Source organism: Pan troglodytes, chromosome 7, assembly GCF_028858775.2.
Source record: "Pan troglodytes isolate AG18354 chromosome 7, NHGRI_mPanTro3-v2.0_pri, whole genome shotgun sequence".
NCBI classification, from domain to species: Eukaryota; Metazoa; Chordata; class Mammalia; order Primates; family Hominidae; genus Pan; species Pan troglodytes.
In genome coordinates, this window is record NC_072405.2 from 83,003,858 (window position 1) to 83,024,725 (window position 20,868).

Below are 20,868 nucleotides of genomic sequence, written 5' to 3' on the forward strand. Positions count from 1 at the left end.
GCGCTCCCTCCAGGCGGGGACGCGCCCGGGTGGGGAGCGGGGAGAATCGATCGGAGATGATCCTATGTGGCTATGGCCCAGGCTCCGCCTCTCGCGAAATGCGACAAAAAAGCGTCATTTTCAGTATTTGATCTGGAGGCCTTGCCTGCTGGGCTTCGGAGAGAGGCAGAGGGAGGTGCCTTTGTGCACCCTCATAATCTGCGATCTCTTCTTTTGCTCTCTCGCATTCACTGTCTTCAGCAAGAGCTGATGTACCTACATGTCAGGTTCTTGTCTGGGGAGGACCCGTAATCAGGTTTAGGACACCGAGAAAGTGGTAGTGATGAGGAGGGTGACTGTTTAATGAATACAGTCAGAATCATTTCATTACTTATTTTGTGTTCTTCTCTTAATTTGTTGAATATTGTTCTGTACTTACTTGTTAATTCCAGGAATAGGAATTGTTAAAACGACTGTTGAAAATGTCAGTAACACAGGGAAGCCCAGAAAGGCTGCTTAGCGGTGTCCAGGGAAGTCATTTAATTGAAAGCTTTCATGTGTTGTAGTAACCAGTGTGAACTCTTCCAGGTGCGCTTGGTAATTGCTGAAAAGGCATTGAAGTGCGAGGAACATGATGTAAGTCTGCCCTTGAGTGAGCACAATGAGCCTTGGTTTATGCGTTTGAACTCAACTGGAGAAGTGCCTGTCCTTATCCACGGGGAAAACATAATTTGTGAGGCCACTCAGATCATTGATTATCTTGAACAGACTTTCCTGGATGGTAATGTTAAGGCTACTTGCGATTTCTTGGATTTACTTTCAACATAACTATGTGTTCCCTTTCTCTTTTTCTCTCTCTCCTCTCTCTCTTTCTCTTGTGTCATGATGGTGGTTTGGGATTAAAAACCTTTTCCATTTCCATAAGCACACAAATATCAAATAGGTCAATAACAAATTTTGTATAGGCTAGTGTAATGCTATTTAAAAGAATTTAATGCAAAGTACAAATGTTAATGTTGAAACTTAAAAAAATTCACTTGCAAAAAACTGCAAATGTGTGGTTTGTGTTGGTGATTTCTTAGTCTTAAATTCATAATATTCTAAATGTGCACTGTGACGATTTCATCTAATATACCAAATGGTTTCACCTTAAAAACAAGAGGGAAAAAAGAGCAATAAATCTTAAAGGAGAATAGAATGTTAGTATACCTGAGTTCTTTGCCCCAGTCACTTCTGAATTGTTTGAATTTTATATCTTTACTAAGGAATTATAGGGCTTAAATTTGTATAGTGCATTTAGGTAAATCATTTATTAACAGCTTGTTATGTGTCAGACATTTTATAATTTCTTCAATAATGTCTTCAAAAGTATCTATCTGAGACAGGCATGGTAGACAAGTTATTCCCATTATGTAAATGAGGAGAAAGCAACAGGGTTGCCCACAGTAATATAGCTATTGTATGGCAGAGTCTTTGGTCTCCAAAGCCTTCATACTACACTGACTGTCTCCCATAGTCCTTGCCACTTACACATTGTCTTGCTTGTTCCTAATAATAATACTTTGAAGTGAACTGTAGCTTCAAAGAGTTACTCAAGACTACACAGCTGATCACAATGGACATTGATGAGAGCAGAACATGGTGCTCAGAGCTTCCAGCTGAATGCTCTTCTAAAAAGGCTGTATGAGATTGTTACTTTTCATCTGCCACCAGTTATGTTGATGTTAATAGGGTAGGGTGAAAGCAGAACCTAGCCCCAAACTACAGGAAGCTGACAAAGGAAATTACTAGGACAAAAAAAAGTCTCATGTACTTAGAAGAAAAATGAGTATTAGGCCTAGATGGTGGGCAGTGGCGTGGGGGAAGCCCAGGGAATTAGATTAGCAATGGGCCCTGTTCTTAATCTAAGTGCTAGTCCCCTAGGATTGTGATTGGCGGTTTTAATTAAAGGTAGCTTTAGCGTAAACCAAAGCATTTAATGATGTACTTTCTTTTCATCTTTATTTGCTATTCCTTATAAATTTATATGCTGGGGACTGTACTGAAAATGACAACTAGTTCATTTAAGACAATTTTTCTCAATCTTGAGCTTTTTGGAAATGGATAAGTGTGTTAATTTGTATTTCTTGGGGGATGTAATTATAATGGAACAAAACAAAATAATTGTGTTAATAAATCTATTTTAAATGATCAAAAACTTTAAAAAGGTATTCTAAATGGAAAATCCCATTTAAGTTTTTTGGTAGCATTGCTTGAACTGCTTCTACTATCATCATTCCCCTCCTCCATCCCCTCCTTACACTGTTTTTCCTCTAAGAAATTCAGTGATATAAATTATATTTACAACATAGTAATGTTACCAATTATTAGGTTTTCTTACAATTTTCCTTAGTCTTTCTCTTTTGCTTTTAGTACAGAATAGTAACAAAGCAGAAATACGTTCTGTGTCCTGCTAAGTTGTATTTAAATAACCAAACAAAGGAAATGCTAAGTTCTTTTGATTACTAAGAATTAGAAGAGAAGGCACTGTAGGCTGTGACAGGATGGAAATATGGAAAGCGCAGACTTTAATTCTGGTTGAACTATTATTGTAACTCAGCAATCAAGAGTCCTAGCTTTTAGTCTGATGCTGCCACTAACTTGTTGAATATCTTTCAATCAATTGGGAAGGACGAAAAAACAAGGGACCCAAAACTTATGGTAGATAGGACGACAGCAAGAGAACAATAGTTTATATAAATCAAGGCTAAGTTATATAAATCGAGGTCAAGAAGAAGTTTATCTCAGAGTACTGAAATTTTAAAAACAGCGTTATCACAATTATAATTAAGATGCTTTATCTTTAAGAACTCATGGAGAATGAAAGTCAGACAAGATAGACAAACATCCTATTGTCAAAGACGGGGAAAAGTGAATTCTACCAACCCTTGCTACTAATTGTATGTTCCGTTCATCAGCAGCATTGGTGTCACCTGGGAGCTTGTTAGAACTGCAGAACCTTAGAGCTCTCTGCAGACCTATCAAATTAGAATCTTTGTTTTAACAAGAGCCCCATGTGATTCGTATGTACATTAAAGTTTGAGAATACTGCTATAAATTAGTGTTTAGTTAAGTAAGCACTGGTGTAAATTACTGTCTTTAAATCTGGTGGAAATCTAGAATAGATTGTGAATAGTTATTTAAATATGTTAAAATTTTTGTGTATCTCAGTGAAAGGAACCAATTTAAGTTTTACACTGCTGGAGAATGTCCCTAACACTTCTAAAAAACTGTCTATTATGTGCCAGGCATGGTTCTAGATATAGTATATCTTGATTTAAGTAGAACATTTGCGATTACGTTACATATACCCTTGTGGAATAAAGGAGCAAATATAGCTAGAAGATTGTAACGCACATTTGCAGATGAATAAACTACCATATTAAAGAATATTACTTCATAGATTTCTCATACCAGATTACCTCTTCAACTATAGACTCTCATTTTACTTATAATTGTTTTTATACTTTATTTTAAATGTTTGAATTGTACACCACTGTAAGTACCATGAGGTTGGGAATAGTGTATCTTATGAAAAATTATCCCCAATGCCTTATACAGTGAATGTTTCTTAATAGGTGCTTAATAAATATTTTGAATGATTAAAATGAATAAATTATTGAAACAGATGTTAGCCTGTACAGGGATCCCTTGTAATGTTCTTGTAGGCTTCTTTTTTGACTTGAGCCTAACAAATCAATGATTTGAATAGACATGGAAGAAATACGATTACATTTGTGAATGACAGAAAAGGTAAATAGTCAAAATGATGACTAGCTTATAAAATATTTCTTATGGAAATACAACAAAATGGAAAAATAAGATAAAGTTTAACAAGGCTAAATGTAAAATGGCTATGAGGAAAATAGGCATGAGACTTTTGTTTTAAAAAACCAGCTGCATTCCAAAAGAATGGGGAACCTGGTTAATAGATAGTAAGTTACCAATGTTAAAACAAATGGCTAGTGTGATTTCAGGTTCTTTGAAAACTGTAAATTTTGTTGAGAACAGGGTGAGCTGTAACCCTCTGCATTCTGAGCTGTTTGGAATAGTTGACATTTTGTCCAATTATGGATGTAACTTTGAGGAATGTTGATGAGATAGAATAAGTGGATGGATTTCATGAGGTGTGCAGTCACCCATGGTCATGACAGGAGACTGTAAGTGTAGCCATTCCTCTAAAGAACAGAATGTAGTGAACCAGTATGTCCTTCACTGTTATTTGCTGTCCCTTGTTATTGATCCAGTGGGGATTATGCGAAAAACGATGACTTGCTGATCTAGAAACATTTTTCAACTTTTTTGTTTACATTTACATATTTCTATCCTTGTACTTTCGGGATAGTTCATTAAATAATTGGTAGTTTGGTAGCTGAGGTCACCCTTTTCAAGTCATAGCCTGAAATAGTGAATATCTGTTGGATAATGGCTGTATTTGATTTTTTTTTGGAAAGCAGTCATACAGAAGAATGGTATAGACATGAATGATGCTCCTGACTGCCAAACTAAGAGCTGGCCGAGAGCTATCTCTTCATTTATTCTTTAAGTAACCATTTATTGGGTATTAATTGGGTATAGGGTCCTGGGATACTTCAGAGATGTTTTAAAGATCTGAAATCATTAGCAGCTTGCTAGTCTTCAAAGATAATTTCTTTCTATAAGTTTGCTGATAATTCCAAATCTGTCCTTAACATATATACTTGCTATTACTGTACAGTTTTATAGACTCTTTCATGTACATGATACCTCTTTAACTCTGAGCATGTGGTGAGGAATAGTTATTTTACAGCAAGCAATTGATTAAGCTAGATAAAGTATGAGAGTAAGCAAACTAGGTAAACTGAGGAAGAATGGATGTGACAAGGTGACATTGTATGGATTTTTCAGTCTAGCTATTGTACTCATAACCTCTTTAAATATGGATTTTTCAGTCTAGCTATTGTACTCATAACCTCTTTAAATAAAATTTAACTTGGCTGCTAATCAAAATTATATGGAATAACTATAAAATACTAGAACATATGTATTACTACCAAATAACTCTGGTAACCTGGAATCAAGAATAATGGATTTTTGTGATTTAATGTAACAGTTCTCTGAACATCACGTTCATGTCTTATGTCTAGATATATAATTTATTCTTAGGAAATAGAATTTAGTTTGGAAATAAACTATTCTAGTATGATATTAAAATCACATAAATCTTATTAGGATATCTAAATTTATAGATACAATGTTATTTATAAAATACATTTAAATGTTACATTTGAATTTCATCAAATGTAACATTTAAAAAAGAACGTTAATTCTGGTGTCACTGTTATATTAAAAATAGTTATTTAAGGAATTACCAATTAATATTTATATTTGTGTTCATCAAGAAAAGGCTCTTGTATATAGTTGAATATAGGCCTTTTAGCACATATACTGAAATTGCAGATTAGCACAAAACGTAGAGAAAATATACCATATGGCATGGAAAAGAATATCAGTCTTTAATTATTGTGTCAGTAAAAGTTGCTTTAAAAAGTAACTTTTTTTCTCTTTGTGATTTGTCCAATTTTAGCAGACAGGTTGGGGGTATTAAAATTCAGAGGCCCTGTTTCTATATAATGTGTATCTAACAATTGGAACAAACTGTCTGATAAAGGAATTTTTGCTTCCATCATTAAAAATGTTTCTGTTAAAAGTCTTAACTGTAATACCAGTTAAAAGTAGTTAAACATTTAATGTATAGTACATAAAATTTATTGACAATAATGCTATAAATTTGTCTCAAAATCCTGGATGCATACAGTGAACTGATATAATTTGACACCAGGTCTTTTTGTTATTTTTCTTATCTGTATTTAGATTTGCTCTTTCTAGTTCAAGAGTTATGACAGCACTGAATTGTAATCAATCAGTTTGCTACCATATTTTGCCTCAGGTCATAACTTAATTGTTTAATATTATTTAGTGTGTGTGTGTGTGTGTGTGTGTGTGTGTGTGTGTATATATTTTTTTTTTTTTTTTTTTTTTTTTGAGACGGAGTCTCGCTCTGTCACCAGGCTGGAGTGCAGTGCCGCGATCTCGGCTCCCTGCAACCTCCACCTCCTGGGTTCAAGTGATTCCCCTGCCTCAGCCTCCCGAGTAGCTGGGACTATAGGCGCGCACCACCACGCCCGGCTAATTTTTTGTACTTTAGTAGAGACGGGGTTTCACCATGTTGACCGGGATGGTCTCTCGATCTCCTGACCTCGTGATCTGCCTGCCTTGGCCTCCCAAAGTGCTGGGATTACAGGCATGAGCCACCGTGCCCAGTCTATTATTGAATTTTTTTAAAATAGCCTAGTGTGTGACTAGTTGAAGGGTACAATATTATTCAGCTGTATTATGCATATTATATACTGATGCAATCACTATACAGTCTAAGTAAAATAAACAGCAAAGGGCTAGAGTGAGGAATGAAATCTAATCTGTTTCCATTGAGCTAGTAGTAAGGGAGACTTGAAAGTTGTACAAGTAGACCTAGGGGAGTCTTTCTTGAAAACAAGGCATAATAATGCCTCCTTTATCTGCCTTTACTAGGAAAGATGGGTAACCAGAGTAGTGAATTTTGTAAAATAATGAAAACTTATGCCTTTAAGCCCCTAATTTCTTTTTATGTTTTACTCTTGGGAAAACCAAATGTAATTTAAAAAAATGGCTCAGAGCCATTGTTATTTTACTCAGCATTACAGGGACTTGAGAATGTAGAGGCCCATTTGTCTCCATTACATGGCTGCAGAATGCTTTGTTTCTTTCTGATTTTATTTTTTGCTTCTTTTGGTTTCCTCTGCTGTTTATCAAATCTTTCTGCTTTATGTCTATCTGCTGGTTTATAATTTGCTGCCTAAATTTATGTGTAATATAAAACTTTTCCCCTACTCAGTTCTTCCGGCAAGTCGGATCTTGTGCCAACTTATTTGTCCTTCTAGCTTAATACCAAGCCTCATTTCCACTGTTGCAATCCCACTCCCCAATGCTGGGACCTCCTCTCATTGCCTGCTTCTTAAAACTCCCTAATTCTCTGTCCTGCCCCGCTATGCCTTATGTTGCTTTCCCACTCCTGATTGAGGTACATTACTGAGAAAAAAATTGTTGCTTTTGGTATTTTGATAAAGGTACTCTACGGAAGAACTGGAAAATAAAATAGGATGGGATTGAGAGGGAAGATCTCCTCTATAATTCAAAGGAAATTCCCAGTTGTCCTTTGAAAAACTCTTTTATCAGAAGCAGCAGATACTGTTGTGCTTCAGTGTGAGGATGGCAGCGCAGTGCCCCTGTGATACTGGAGAGGGCATGCTTGATGCACACAAAGAAAGAGAGATGGGGAGATAACTTGGGTTCAGTGGGTATCTCATGCTCTGACAGAGTGCTTCAGGAAATGGTTAGACAGTAACGGCACACTGAGTAGAAGAAAATTATTTTCATGGATTTAAACATTTGTCCTCCTTGAAGAATTTGGGCTTGGCCTGATGGATCTTCCCCAGAAAGCAATTAGACATTGTTTTTCCTGCTCTCATTCACTTTCCTAGGAAGGAAATGGTATGCTCTTCTGGAGAGAAGCCCCAGGGCCCAGTACCAGAAAGCAGCCAGAGCCACTAGCCATTACTTGGACCTTTTGGGAAGCATTTGAAAATGTACTATTTAGGGTTATTAGCCTGAGGTTCTTGGACCCCTAAAGCATTAGTTCTTAAACTTTTTGGTCTCTATACCCCTTTGTCTTTGAGGATACCAGAGAGCATTTGTTTATGTGGATCATAGCTATCAATATTTACCATTTAGAAAGCAAAACTGAGAAAACTTAAAATATTAGCCTGGTTAAGCACAATCCCACTAGCTGTCAGAGTGATAGAGTCATGTTTCCTGTAGCCTCTGGAAACTTCTACCATACACTTGAGAGAGAATAAGAGTGAAAAAGTAATTAACATCTTAGTATTTCTATAAAAATATCTTTGTAGATCCCCCAAACATGTTTTAGGAAAACCCAGGGATCCTCAGACCATAGTGTGAGAACTGTTGCGCTTAGGGGTTTATGAATAGAATTCAGGAGATTTGAGATCTTGGATAGGGAATAATTGTATCTCTATTTAAAGGAATTATTTCCTTCCATTAGCAATGTAGGCACAATCCATGGCAATATCAGGAGTGCTTCTGGCTTTGATAACCAATAGAACTCACAGATATGTTCATGGTTAAGTTATTGCAGATATCTTAATATTTTGAAATTGTGATAGTTATTAGACCTGACATTTTTTAGGGACAGTTTGACAGCCAGAGATAGGAAGAGATTCTGAAGGGACATAGCCCTGACCTTTGGGTTGCATCCTTCACTTTTATTCTTTTTCGATAGTCTATGAAATGAAAATCCTTTGAAAATGTTATGATGGTATAATCAAAGAGAACATTACATTAGGAATCAGATGTCTTTAGTTCTATCTCTGCCTCTAATTAGCTGTGAGATCTTGGGAGAAATTTTCAGCCCTTGTATCTGAGTGTACATGTTAACTCCTGCAGCACTTCTCCAGCTCAAGTAATCTATATAATAATTGGAAATTTTGGAATGTATTCATTGTAATTTATTAAACACCTACTACATGTCATACATTATACTAGGCACTGGGGATTTAACAGAGAGCAGTACATGGTCCCTGCCCTCAAGGACTCTACAGTTTGGATTTTAACTAGCAAATAAGGATGTATGTAGAACCCACTTTCCAGAGATAATTGTTAGAAATTCCTGGGGAAAGTGCACCTGCGATATTTGAGCAAAGGCCTTTCCTGTTCCACATAGATTGTCATTCACATTCACATGTGTCAGTAGGGTCACTCTTGATGTTGGTTGGCACCTAGAAAAGAGTAGCCCCTGATTATCTTTCCATAATGAGTCCTCATTCAATTAACCAAACTTTATTGAGGGCCTAAAGTGTGTGGAGAACTGTGCTAGACTCTGGATTGCAGGTTCCTTTCCCTGAAGACAGTCATGGGGAAAAAAGATGCAATGAATTACAGTGTGATAAGGGCTGTAACAGAGTGTGTGTAATGTGTTATGGATGTATAGAAGAAGGCACATGTGAGCCAGTCAGATGTTGGCAGTTGTAGGAGGTTAGGGAATGCTTCATGGAATAAATGGCATAAATAACTGGGCCTTGAGGGCTGAGTGCAGTTTGCAAGGTGAAGAAATGAGAGAATACCAATGTGATTATGGTTTGGGATCTTGTCTGGTGCATCAGGCCATTTCAAACTTTGAATGTCTGAGGTGAGGAGACAGTATTTTTTGAATATACAGATATGTTGAAAATGTTAATGATGAGTGGATAGTGTTTTTGTTTTGCTTTTGAGTGTAACAACTCATTTGTAACTTTTTTTTCAATATTTGTGTGTGTGTATTTTAGAAAGAACACCCAGGTTAATGCCTGATAAAGAAAGCATGTATTACCCACGGGTACAACATTACCGAGAGCTGCTTGACTCCTTGCCAATGGATGCCTATACACATGGCTGCATTTTACATCCTGAGTTAACTGTGGACTCCATGATCCCGGCTTATGCAACTACAAGGATTCGTAGTATGTAAACATTTTAAAGACCTGGAATTCTGTCTGACACTTTCTTTTAATTCATTTTGAGACCTAGCATGTCTCATGGTCACTAAAAGAAGATTGGGAATAGGGTTGTTGAGTTTGCTTCATGGATGTGCATGTTATGGATCGATCCATGAACCAGTCAGATTAATCTGTGCTTCACCTGCTCAATTGGACATTTATTGTCTATAAGACCTGATTTATCAGCTCTTGGCTTTGAGGGCCAAGCTTGGGTAAAACTCAGAAGAGTGGATTATGGAAGAGTAAAGAATATAACATGTTCTCATGAACAGATGGACTAGGAATCTGAAAACCTGGGATCTGCCTAGGATTATGGGCAGTTGAGTTCATGTTACTGGTCCTTAATTGTTGTTTCGTTATTTGAGGAAACTGGACTAGAGGGTGTCTAACTATTACTCTGTCTCTATGTTCAGTGATAGGAGATTTATTGGGATTGAGTTGTGACATCCAGCTTTCTGCCTTCCTCCTGTCATGAGAATAGTCAGTGCATGATCTGTGGAGCAGGAGGTGTGCTTTATAGCAGAGATAATTGGAGATAAGAAGGGAAAGGATCGTGGCAGTGGTCACACTTTGGGAATGTTGATCAGAAACACTCAAACTCAGATCTTCTAAATCCAGAAACCATGTTTTCCCCATTATGTGATACTCATCTTTATTATTCTTATTATTCTTTTTTTCCTTTTTGATACCCCTCCTTTTCCTCTCCTCTTCTCTCCCTTCCCTTTTCATCTCTTCCCTTTTCTCCCTTCTCTTCCTTTTTCTCCACTGCCCTCTCTTCCTGCTTCTCTTTCCTCTTATTCCTCCTCCTCTTCATAAATACCCTTTATAGTATTTGAAACAAGAGTTTTGACTATAATTCTATGACCTATAGTTAATATTTTTTAAAAATAAGGCTTTTTCCTCCCTTCATATAGGAGTTCATTATAGAAAGCTTGAAAGGTAGAGGAAGGCGGAGCAGCAAGCCTGCACTGAGCACTGTAAAGTGCTGGGCCTTGCTCTAAGTGCTTCCCATGAAGCTTCTCATTTAGTCTTCATGGCAGATATTCTTTGTTTTTTTCTTTTCTTTTTTTTTTGGATGGAGTCTCACTCTGTTTCCATGCTGGCATGCAGTGGCATCATCTCGGCTCACTGCAACCTCTGCTTCCTGAGTTCAAGTGACTCTCCTGCCTCAGCCTCCCGAGTAGCTGGGATGACAGGCACGCGCTACCATGCCCAGCCAATTTTTGTATTTTTAGTAGAGACGGGGTTTCACCACGTTGGCCAAGATGGTCTCGATCTCTTGACCTCCTGATCCTCCCGCCTCGGCCTCCCAAAGTGCTGGGATTACAGGTGTGAGCCACCGCGCCCAGCCGGCAGATACTCTTATGGTTCCATTTGAAAGGTGAGGAAACTGAGGCATAGACAGGGTAAGCCCAAGGCAGAGAAGCAGGGCATGACCCCCAGAGCTCATGCTCTTGTCATTGAGTTTCTCTGCTTCTCCTTGTTACTGGTGTAGAAGGGAGAAAATAATTTTCTGTTTCCAAAATGTTTTTATTATCAGGCCAAATTGGAAACACAGAGTCTGAGCTGAAGAAACTTGCTGAAGAAAACCCAGATTTACAAGAAGCATACATTGCAAAACAGAAACGACTCAAAGTAAGCCAATCAGCTGTCCTCAGTTGACATACACTGCACGGAGTAAATGTTCTACTTTTTGTAAAGTACCACTATTTCTAGAATATCTTCTTTTAAATATTGCAGTTCACCAGTACACATGTTACCTTTGGCTTATGTTCTCCTTTTAGAAAGAATTTTTTATTAGACTTGATATTGAAACTTGATGACAAGTGCTTAACAAGCAGATATTGAGCATGCTAGTTGCCAAAAAAGTTATGAAATGCAAAGGAAGTTCATAACATATTCTAGAATCTGTCATTTCAGGTATTCCACCACTGGAAGTCCTCGCTAGACCTACATCCCTCCATGTGTCGCTCTGACTTGCTTTGCCCCCTGAGGAGTGTGCTTTATGGTCAGCCTTTCTCCTTCTGTTGATTCCTTCCCCGGGCCCAGCAACTATTGCAAGCTTCTCTCATATTAAAAGTGTAGAAAACAGCAGCACTCCCAACCCTCCCCAACTTCCCACCTTCCTTTATCCTATCGTAGCTAAACGAGCTCCTCAGAAGAAACACCTGCACTCACAGTCACTTGACTGACTCTCCACTCGCCGTTTAACTCCTTCACTCGGACTTCTTTCTCATCCCTGACCCTTCAGCTACTCTTTCAATTACGGCTGCTAGAATTCTTTTCCTGAGTTGGGCTTGGCAGATGGCTGTTCGTGTCCCTCCCATTCTTTGCCTTCTGTGGTCATCTGGCCTCATAGGAGCTGCCAGTGAGTGGTGGGTCTGCTCCTGGGTCATTTTCACAGCTGGGATATTTCCCTTCAACTTAGCTCTCTCTCTCTCTCTTTTTTTTTTTTTTTGCTGAGTTTTTCTATTTCTTCTTGTTGTCTAAAATAGGCTGAACTCTGTAAGAGTTTGTATCTGCTTTACCTAGATTTATTTTTTTTAAAGGTGCAAATAATATGTTTGGTTTCTTTTTTTGGTGGTTAATTAGTCAAAGCTGCTTGATCATGACAATGTCAAGTATTTGAAGAAAATTCTTGATGAGTTGGAGAAGGTCTTGGATCAGGTTGAAACTGAATTGCAAAGAAGAAATGAAGAAACCCCAGGTAGGTTCTCATTTATATTCTTTTTCTCTTTTCAACATCAGTATTATTCATGGGAACATTCTTAGGTCTCACCAAAAACGTTCTGTAATCTGCTTTTCATTGTTGTTATTCACAGGCAGTTTTAATTATGATAGCAATAATGATATTGCACCCAGAAAAACCCAGGTGTCTAATTGTAACTCAATCTGCATCTACGTGAAGGATTTTTCTGCATAATTTAAATTATGCTTGGGAGATTTTTACCTGTTTTACAAATTTGTAATTACAGTAGTTAGTTTGGTTGAATAACTTGAGTAATTGCTTGAATGTTCCCTCTAGTTTTTTCCTTAGGCAGGGAGACAGCCTCCAATCTAAAGTGTAATAAGGACCAGCACGTGGGCATCTGTAGACTGGCTGGTAAGCATGCCAGTGAACTGGCTTCAGAGTTAAGCCATAGGTGTATACACATGGGCCATTTATGCTACTCCGACTAGAGTTGAAGACTATGTTACCTGTCACAAAAGCTCTTCTGCTTTAAATGACTAAGAGCAGTAGCCACTGAGTGATGTTTCAGACTCAGCTTTATGGATTTTTCTAAAGAAGAACTGTTTTTATAAACCAGAAGGAAGTTTCTTTTAACTAGCTTGGAGGCTCCCAACCCCTTAGTGTCCTTTACAAAGTGATAAGCTCAAGTGGCTGCAATCTTACATAGGGACCTGGATGGCTGACAGACGTCAAGCAAGTCTCCTTTGGCCTAGGATACATTTGCATGGACTTTTTTTTTAAAGCATGAAATTATTCTCTGAGTGTGGCTGTCAAGAAAATAAATATATAATGTCCTTCATCTTTTGCTATACTCACACTCACCCTTAAGGCTGAGACCACTGATACCAGCTGGAGTCTGTCTGTAGAGTGCTTGCCTCTAATTCTCTATGTCCCTTTCTCTAATTAGAAGAGGGCCAGCAACCTTGGCTCTGCGGTGAATCCTTCACCCTGGCAGACGTCTCACTCGCTGTCACATTGCATCGACTGAAGTTCCTGGGGTTTGCAAGGAGAAACTGGGGAAACGGAAAGCGACCAAACTTGGAAACCTATTACGAGCGTGTCTTGAAGAGAAAAACATTTAACAAGGTTTTAGGACATGTCAACAATATATTAATCTCTGCAGTGCTGCCAACAGCATTCCGGGTGGCCAAGAAAAGGGCCCCAAAAGTTCTTGGCACGACCCTTGTGGTTGGTTTGCTTGCAGGAGTGGGATATTTTGCTTTTATGCTTTTCAGAAAGAGGCTTGGCAGCATGATATTAGCATTTAGACCCAGACCAAATTATTTCTAGGTCTGTTGGGATCTTGTCGTGGCAGCTCATCCAAGCATTTAGCTAGACCCTGTGATTGCCCATGGCTCTCTGAGTCTGTCTTATTGAGTAGTTAGCAGTATTTTTTCCTAAAATTCAGAAGTCATCTTTGTTACACAACACAGGGGTTCAGGTAGCAATAGGACACAAAATTGCTTTATTCTATAACTGCCAGCTCCAGGCAGAAATAGGAAGGCAAAGAGATAAGAGAAGGAAAAATGAGAGAATGAAGTCTGTATAGGGTAGAGCAATAGAAAGTAAGCTTCGGGTGCCTCCAACGTTCATGGCTGCCTGTCTCATTGGTAAACCTCACATTTAGTTACTTGTGGCTACTGCCCACACGTACACTTCTGTAATTGAGAACTCTTAGGAGAGGACTAGGGAATCACTGGGGATAGTGGGCTGGAGAGAACCCCAGGCTTTATATGTATACTTTGACCTCAGTGTTAATTTTAAATGCTTATGAATCACACACATTGCTTTAGTAAGATTAAGTGCTTATATACTAGAAATTTGATGCTCATTGGAACACATCTGCCTAGCATTTCTGTAAAAGTCTTAAGTGATATTAAGATGATTCCTTACCATTTCAGATGGTCCGCAATTTGAATTACCAAGTGGTAATGATTCCTTACTGTTTTAGATGGTGCCTGTGAGATACCATTCCTCTGGATGGTCATGTCCAGTCAGTGGGAGGTAGAAAGGGTGGCATCTATAGCCCTCTTCATACACATAAGTGGCATTTAGGTGAATGTCCCAGCTAATCACTAGCATGTCTGGGTATTGGCTGGGTAGTGGGTATTTTGATGATCTGGGAGCACCAAATATGTTCATTCTTCATTTGGGGAGGCTGGTCTATAAACACAAAAATTGTTGTCCAGATCTTTCATCTGTTTATGATCATCAACAAAGACTTGTTAGAAAGGTCTAGTCTTAGCACTTGGCAGTTAATCTAGGGAAGATGAATTAAATGGGTAGATAGTGATGCATACCTGTATTCACTGATGTATGTTTAAGGGATTTGGGGGGGATACCTCAGTTCATGTGGAAGGGACAGTCTCGGTGTGTCCCATGAATAACCTTGGAACTGCAACAAATGGTTTGTGCTCAGAAAAAGTCTTTCATGGTGACAGGAAGACAGTTTCCCTGGAGCTGGCCATGAAGGCCTTAGAAGCCATTTCTGGTGTCTGGTGGGTAGCAGGCATAGAGATGATGTGCCGAGGTCCCAGTGAACAACAATAGCCAAAGAATGTACTAACTTTATCATTAATAGGAAAGTCATACCTAGGAAACAATGACTTTTTGATGGCAAAATGATTTTTTAATTCTATTTTGATGCTGTAATTCCATTTCATGACCTAGTTGTATTAGAAAACCTTGATGAACTATATGTTCCCGATTTACAAAAAAATTAATAAAACCTCCAGAGTAAACTCAGTCAAACAATAATTGAGTAGCAGCTTTTATAACATTTAAAATTTGCACATGAGTGTGTTGTCATATGGAGTGTCTGAATCTGTTGCTGGGACATACCAATCCATGTATTCATTAGAGCCATAGAAGTTATTATTCATTAGTTCATAGTGTTTGAGTTCTTTATGTCACTCTGTTAGAAACAAGAACTGAGTCGTGAAGAAATAAGAATTGGATTTTTATAAAAACCTCTGAAGGATATTTACCTATGAAAAGGTTGTTAAGAATAAAAATTAGAAGTCCATGGTTAACTTTTCCTTCAATTTATATTATTCCTGAATCATAGGGAATCTTTCTAGAATGTGTTTATAATTTCCTTGTACAGTTTCTTTGGAAATACGTTAAAGATAGTGGCAATTTCATATATTTCATGGATACTTGAGTTTGTGCTTTTAAGGTGTTTGTTTAGGGATACAATGACCACTAGATGTCGCTGTTTATCCAGTAGACTAAGATTGAGTGTTCTTTTTGTTCAGCAACTCTTCTAAAATGTTTCAAGCAAAGATAGTAATGACCTCAGTTTCTGAAATAAGGGCATCTTCATCAGATTATTCTTCTGTTTTAAAAAAAAGCTTGAGGCAAATGTGAGTGATTTCCAGTGCTTTGAAAGGGATTACAGTATCACACAATGTCAAGCTAGAGTTAAACACAGTATTAGCTAAATAGGCACTTATGTGTATTTTCTTTTTCATGATTATCGGTGACTGGTCAGTGTACTCATCAATTTCCAAAATTTGTACAAATATCACAATTAGAATAATGCCTGAGGTACTAAAGTTATGTTGGCTTTTTGTGTCTTAATACACATAAATACTATTGTTATTGTAGCAGATGCCTTTTGAATCCATTTTCCATAATTGCGGATAGTCGTAAATTGCTTGCTCAATTTTTAGTAATTATTGCTGTTGACACCAGCGTTGTAGATTTTTGGTGTTGTTGAATGCAGTAGAGAGACCAAGACACTATTCTGTAAGATCAATAAAAGTAATTGGAAAATAAATATGAACCCTAAAACAAAGTACTCACTTTGTAATCTTTTTTGGAAAACAGATATATTTTTTTCATTTAAAATCAAAGCATCATGTGGTAGTTAAAAGGGTAAAATAAGCAGAGGTTAGGTATTCAAGATACTTAGCTATAGGATGCCATATTTTCGTTATAACAAAATTGCTGACTCTTGCTTCATTTAAATATGCACGGTTAAAATGAATAGCGGCCTAAAGAATAACACTGATCTCTCAAAAAAAAAAAAAAAAAAAAAGAATAACATTGATGCTGCTCATTAATATAGCTCTGTTGCAGCCAGCCACCTACCATGGGAGAGCATGAAAATGATGAACACTGAGTACTTATCTTTGCAAAATAGTTTTCTTACATGTTTACTGGGTTTCAAGTATTACTCATATTTATGTATATTTTTGACATAGCTAATTCTCTTTTATTGAGTATGGATTATGCATATTGAAATTACCTTCTACATTTCTAGCTTAGTAAGCTTAGCCATTCTAATCAAGTAGAAATTGAGTACTTTCATTTTGCACTGAACAAAGCAAATTAAATGCAAGTCTAATTGGCATTGTTTTCCTTGAATTTGCAAACAAGAACAAAGGGCAACAATACTGAATACTTATGGAAAGTCACCTGAATATCTAACTTCGTAGTCTGCTCAGAAAAAAAAAACAGTATGGTAAAGACATGAAGGTGAAATTAATGCAATAAATAAATCAGTATTCAGATATAACCATCATATTGTTTATGCCAACTATTGGCCCATTTACTTGATCTCTGCTTACCCATATCAGAATGTCTTGATTTTATAATACTCCAGAACAGTTGTTTTACTAGGTAGGGTAGTAGATTCCAAACAAAGTGAGGAAGTGTAATTTCTAGTGTGAGGATAGTAGTTTTAATTATGTATTACATTATGAAAATGAAGAGAAGGAGTGAAAGAACTCAGTTTATGGATTAGACAGTGGATGGATGACAGCAGTATCCTTTATTGCTTGCACCTAAGTTGGGGCCTGACTGTGTTAGGAGGGAGGAGAGATTGGCATTGGTGAGAAGGCAGTGGGGTAGAGCAGCTCTGTAGCACTTGAGACAAAACATGCCTGCAGTGGGCCTTGATATACTCTTTGATTCAAGTAGGGTGGTGTATCTATTTCATTCACATTACCTTGTCATAAAACTCCTTTGGGAAAGTTAACAAGTTTTTGTCTTCAGTCTTTTACTTTATTACTTATGCATTGATTCCTTAATTACAAAGTGCTGTCATTGAAATCCCTTAGTAGGAGAGCCAATAGTATAGCTTAGTGAAACATAATGAAAGGGTCAAGTTTCCATGCCAAAAACAGTATTCATATCCATATATGTAAATTAATTTTTAACAAAGTAAAATTTCAGGCGTATGACCAGCATGTATAAGTATAGCTTTTCGTATCTTCAGATTAAACTACCTTTTGAATTTAAGAATCTAATACTCAACAAAATTACTTGTAAACATTGCCAAATACATGTCATAAAAATATAATGAAGACAGGTTTTCAGAGAGCCTACATTTATTAAGTTCAGTGCTCAAAAGAAAATGAAGGTTTGCATTACGAAAATGATATGAACTACAAATAATTAGCACTAAAAGCAGAAGTGGTTACATTGTAAAAATTCTTATTGCTCTGCTCATTCCCTTGCAACATGATGTTACAAACTTTCCCATCAAGAAATAGCATCTGCAGAGCAAGACTACATGAGGCCTATCAGAGAGCAATTTACTAGAGATATTGGACATCAAGCAGTGCTGAAAATCACTGGAGGTTCCTTTCAGGTAGAGGGGGCCTCATTAACACTTTGTTAATCCCCTAGTCAGGAGTAAGGACCATGGCCTGGAGTAAGGCTTACCAGCATTTTTCAATCTTGGCCCTATTGATATTGTAAACCAGATAATTCTTTGTTGTGTGGAGCTATCCTGTGTGTTGCAGGATGTTTACCAGCTTCCTTGGCCTCTACCTCCTAAATGCCTGTAGTGCTCCCCACCCCAATTGTGACAAATCAAAATGTCTTCGGATATTGCCAAATGTCACCAGGGGAGAAAAATCATCTCCATTTGAAGACCACTGCTCTGCACCCATCCTAAAAAAGCCTGAAACCAAGTCATGACAAGATCTGCAAGGGAGACGTATTCTGGAGGTTGATTTCTGCCAAGTCAGAGGTGCTTGGGAAACATCTTGGGCTTCTATGTGCCCTCCATAACAAAGCACAGGACAAAACGTACACAGTTTAAAGGTGACTAGCCAGTAACTGCACTGCCTACTAGAACAAGAATCAACATGCTTCAGAGAGAAGATAACAAAATCCAGAGTCTCCATAAGGTATCACTAACAATGTCCAGGACACAGTAGAAAATTACTAGACAAGCAAAGTTATAGGACTGTTGTTGAAAAAAAGTAATAAATAGATATGACCTAAATGTTGGATTTAGCAAATACTTTAAAGCAGCTAACAGACAATATATGTTTATAGAATTAAAAGAAAATGTCTGATTGAATTGACAGAAAATCATGGGAGAGAAATTAAAACCATTAAAAGAAACCAAATGGAAATTTTAGAAAATTACGTAAGTGAAAAATTCATTGGATGGGCTTCACAGCAGATGGAAGATGGCAAAAGGAAGATAAAGAAACACAGCCTCAGGAACATGTGGAAAATATCAACTGGTCTAATATGTGTGTTACGGAGTTCTAAAAAGAGAACAAAGAATGGGGCAGGAAATATGTGTGTGTGTGTGTGTGTGCATATATATATATATTTAAATAATGCCATATTTTCCCAAATTTGATGAAAAAACATTTACTTACTCGTCCAAGAAAATCACTGAACTCAGTGAAAGATAAATACCAAGAAAGCCTCACGTAGGCATATCATTGTCGGACCGCTGAAAACAAAAAAATCTTGAAAGCAGTTAGAAGGGGAAAAAAAAGATATACACAAGAGAATGATGATAAGAATGTGTGCTGACTTACCAGAAATAGTGGAATGCAGACAACAATGAAAATGTCTTTAAAGTGCTGATGGGGTGGGAAGGGGTGGTGAGGGAATCCTGCCAATTCAAAATTTTATATCCAGAGAAAATACCCCTTAAAAACTTGGGTTTTAAAGACACTGTATTTCATATAAATTGAAGCCAAGAGAAGTTGGATCCAGCAGGCCCCTGCAAAACCAAAAACTGCTAAAGGCCATTTTCAGACTGATGGAGAATGATACAAAATGGAAACCAAATCCACAGAGAGGGGAAAGAAAAGTAGTGCCAGGAATGGCAAATAATGGGTACATATAAAGACTTTCATTGCCTCATAATTTCCTTAAAAGGTTACTGTTTAGAACAAGAATAATAGCATTATTATGTAAAATGTAAATTTCTGGGCTCTATAATATATGTGGAAGTAAATATATGAAAAACACAAAGGTTGGAGGAAGTGGATGAATGGAATTACACTATTGTAAAGCTATTAGGTTAGTGATGTGTAAAGAATGAAGTGTGAGGACAGATGTGCCAAATGAAAAGTATCAAGTGGGAAGTGTGAAGAAGGAAGTAGTGTCAAGGGTGAAGTAGTGCAATTTTGACACTAAATAAACTCTGATAAGAACACGTTGTTAGCTCTGGAGGAAAACTAAAATTTAAAAAATCCCTAAGAAACAAATAGAAATAAAATACCAATGAAAGAAGCAACAAAACAAATAAACAGAAGGGACAAATGGAAAACATAGCAAGGTGGTAGACTTAAACACACCAAAGCAATAATTGCATGATATGTAAATGTAAATAGCATTGAATGTAAAATGTTCCAATTGAAGGTCAGAGATCAGATAAGAATGCAAGACACAAGTATGCGCTATTTATGAGATGTACTTTAAACATGCATAAACTGAACATAAAAGTATGGAAAGTGACATACCAGGTATATATCAAGGAAGGTGGTATGGCCATATTAATTTCAGAAAAAGTGGAGTTTAAGACAGAGTTTTACAAGAGACAAAGAGGGACATTTATGAATCACAAAAGAATTTATTAGGAAGACATAATCATAAATACATATTCATCTAAGAGCTTCGAAATGTATATGGCAAAATCTGACAGAACCAATGGAAAATGTTAGTTGGAGATTTTGTCACTATTCTCTCAGTAATGAATAGATAAAATAGACAGAAATTCAATTGGGATATAGAAGATCTGAGCACACTGTCAGCCAACTTGATCTCATTCACATTTACTAGACATACTCAAAAACTGTGGAATAAACATTCTTTTCATGTGCATATGGAATGCTCATCAAAGTAGACATATTCTAGGCCATAAAACAAATCTCACTAAATATTCAGATTTTTATGTTGCAGAGTATATTCTGTGGCCATTGTGGAATTAAGTGAAAAATCAACAACTAAAATATTTTAAACATTTTCAAATATTTGGAAATTAAATAGCACATTTGTAACCCATGGCTGAAAGAAGAAATCATAAGGGAATAAGAAAATATTTTGAGTTGAATAATAAAAATACACTTCAGAATTTGTGAGATACAGCAAAGGCAGTGCTTAGAGGGAAATTTATAGTTTGTTAACAATTTTTTATTTATTTTTTATTATTATACTGTAAGTTCTAGGGTACATGTGCACAATGTGCAGGTTTGTGACATATGTATACATGTGCCATGTTGGTGT

General features: G+C 37.0%; 1 protein-coding gene across 4 annotated transcripts in view; it reads left to right on the forward strand.

Annotated features, from left to right (window-relative positions):
• The window catches only part of GDAP1 (ganglioside induced differentiation associated protein 1), a 172,975-nt gene that overhangs the window by 29,074 nt on the left and 123,033 nt on the right, over positions 1-20,868 (forward strand). Inside the window, exons 2-6 of one of the 4 annotated variants that reach the window (XM_054656832.2) lie at positions 568-615; positions 9,438-9,611; positions 11,188-11,282; positions 12,240-12,354; positions 13,286-16,180. In XM_054656832.2, the coding sequence (XP_054512807.1) occupies positions 9,455-9,611; positions 11,188-11,282; positions 12,240-12,354; positions 13,286-13,668 (750 nt within the window). In that variant the 5' untranslated portion in view covers positions 568-615; positions 9,438-9,454 and the 3' untranslated portion in view covers positions 13,669-16,180. Of the gene's footprint in view, positions 1-567; positions 761-9,437; positions 9,612-11,187; positions 11,283-12,239; positions 12,355-13,285; positions 16,181-20,868 lie in introns of those variants that run through there. The other 3 variants (XM_519814.9, XM_054656831.2, XM_054656830.2) reach the window with 3 other exon arrangements.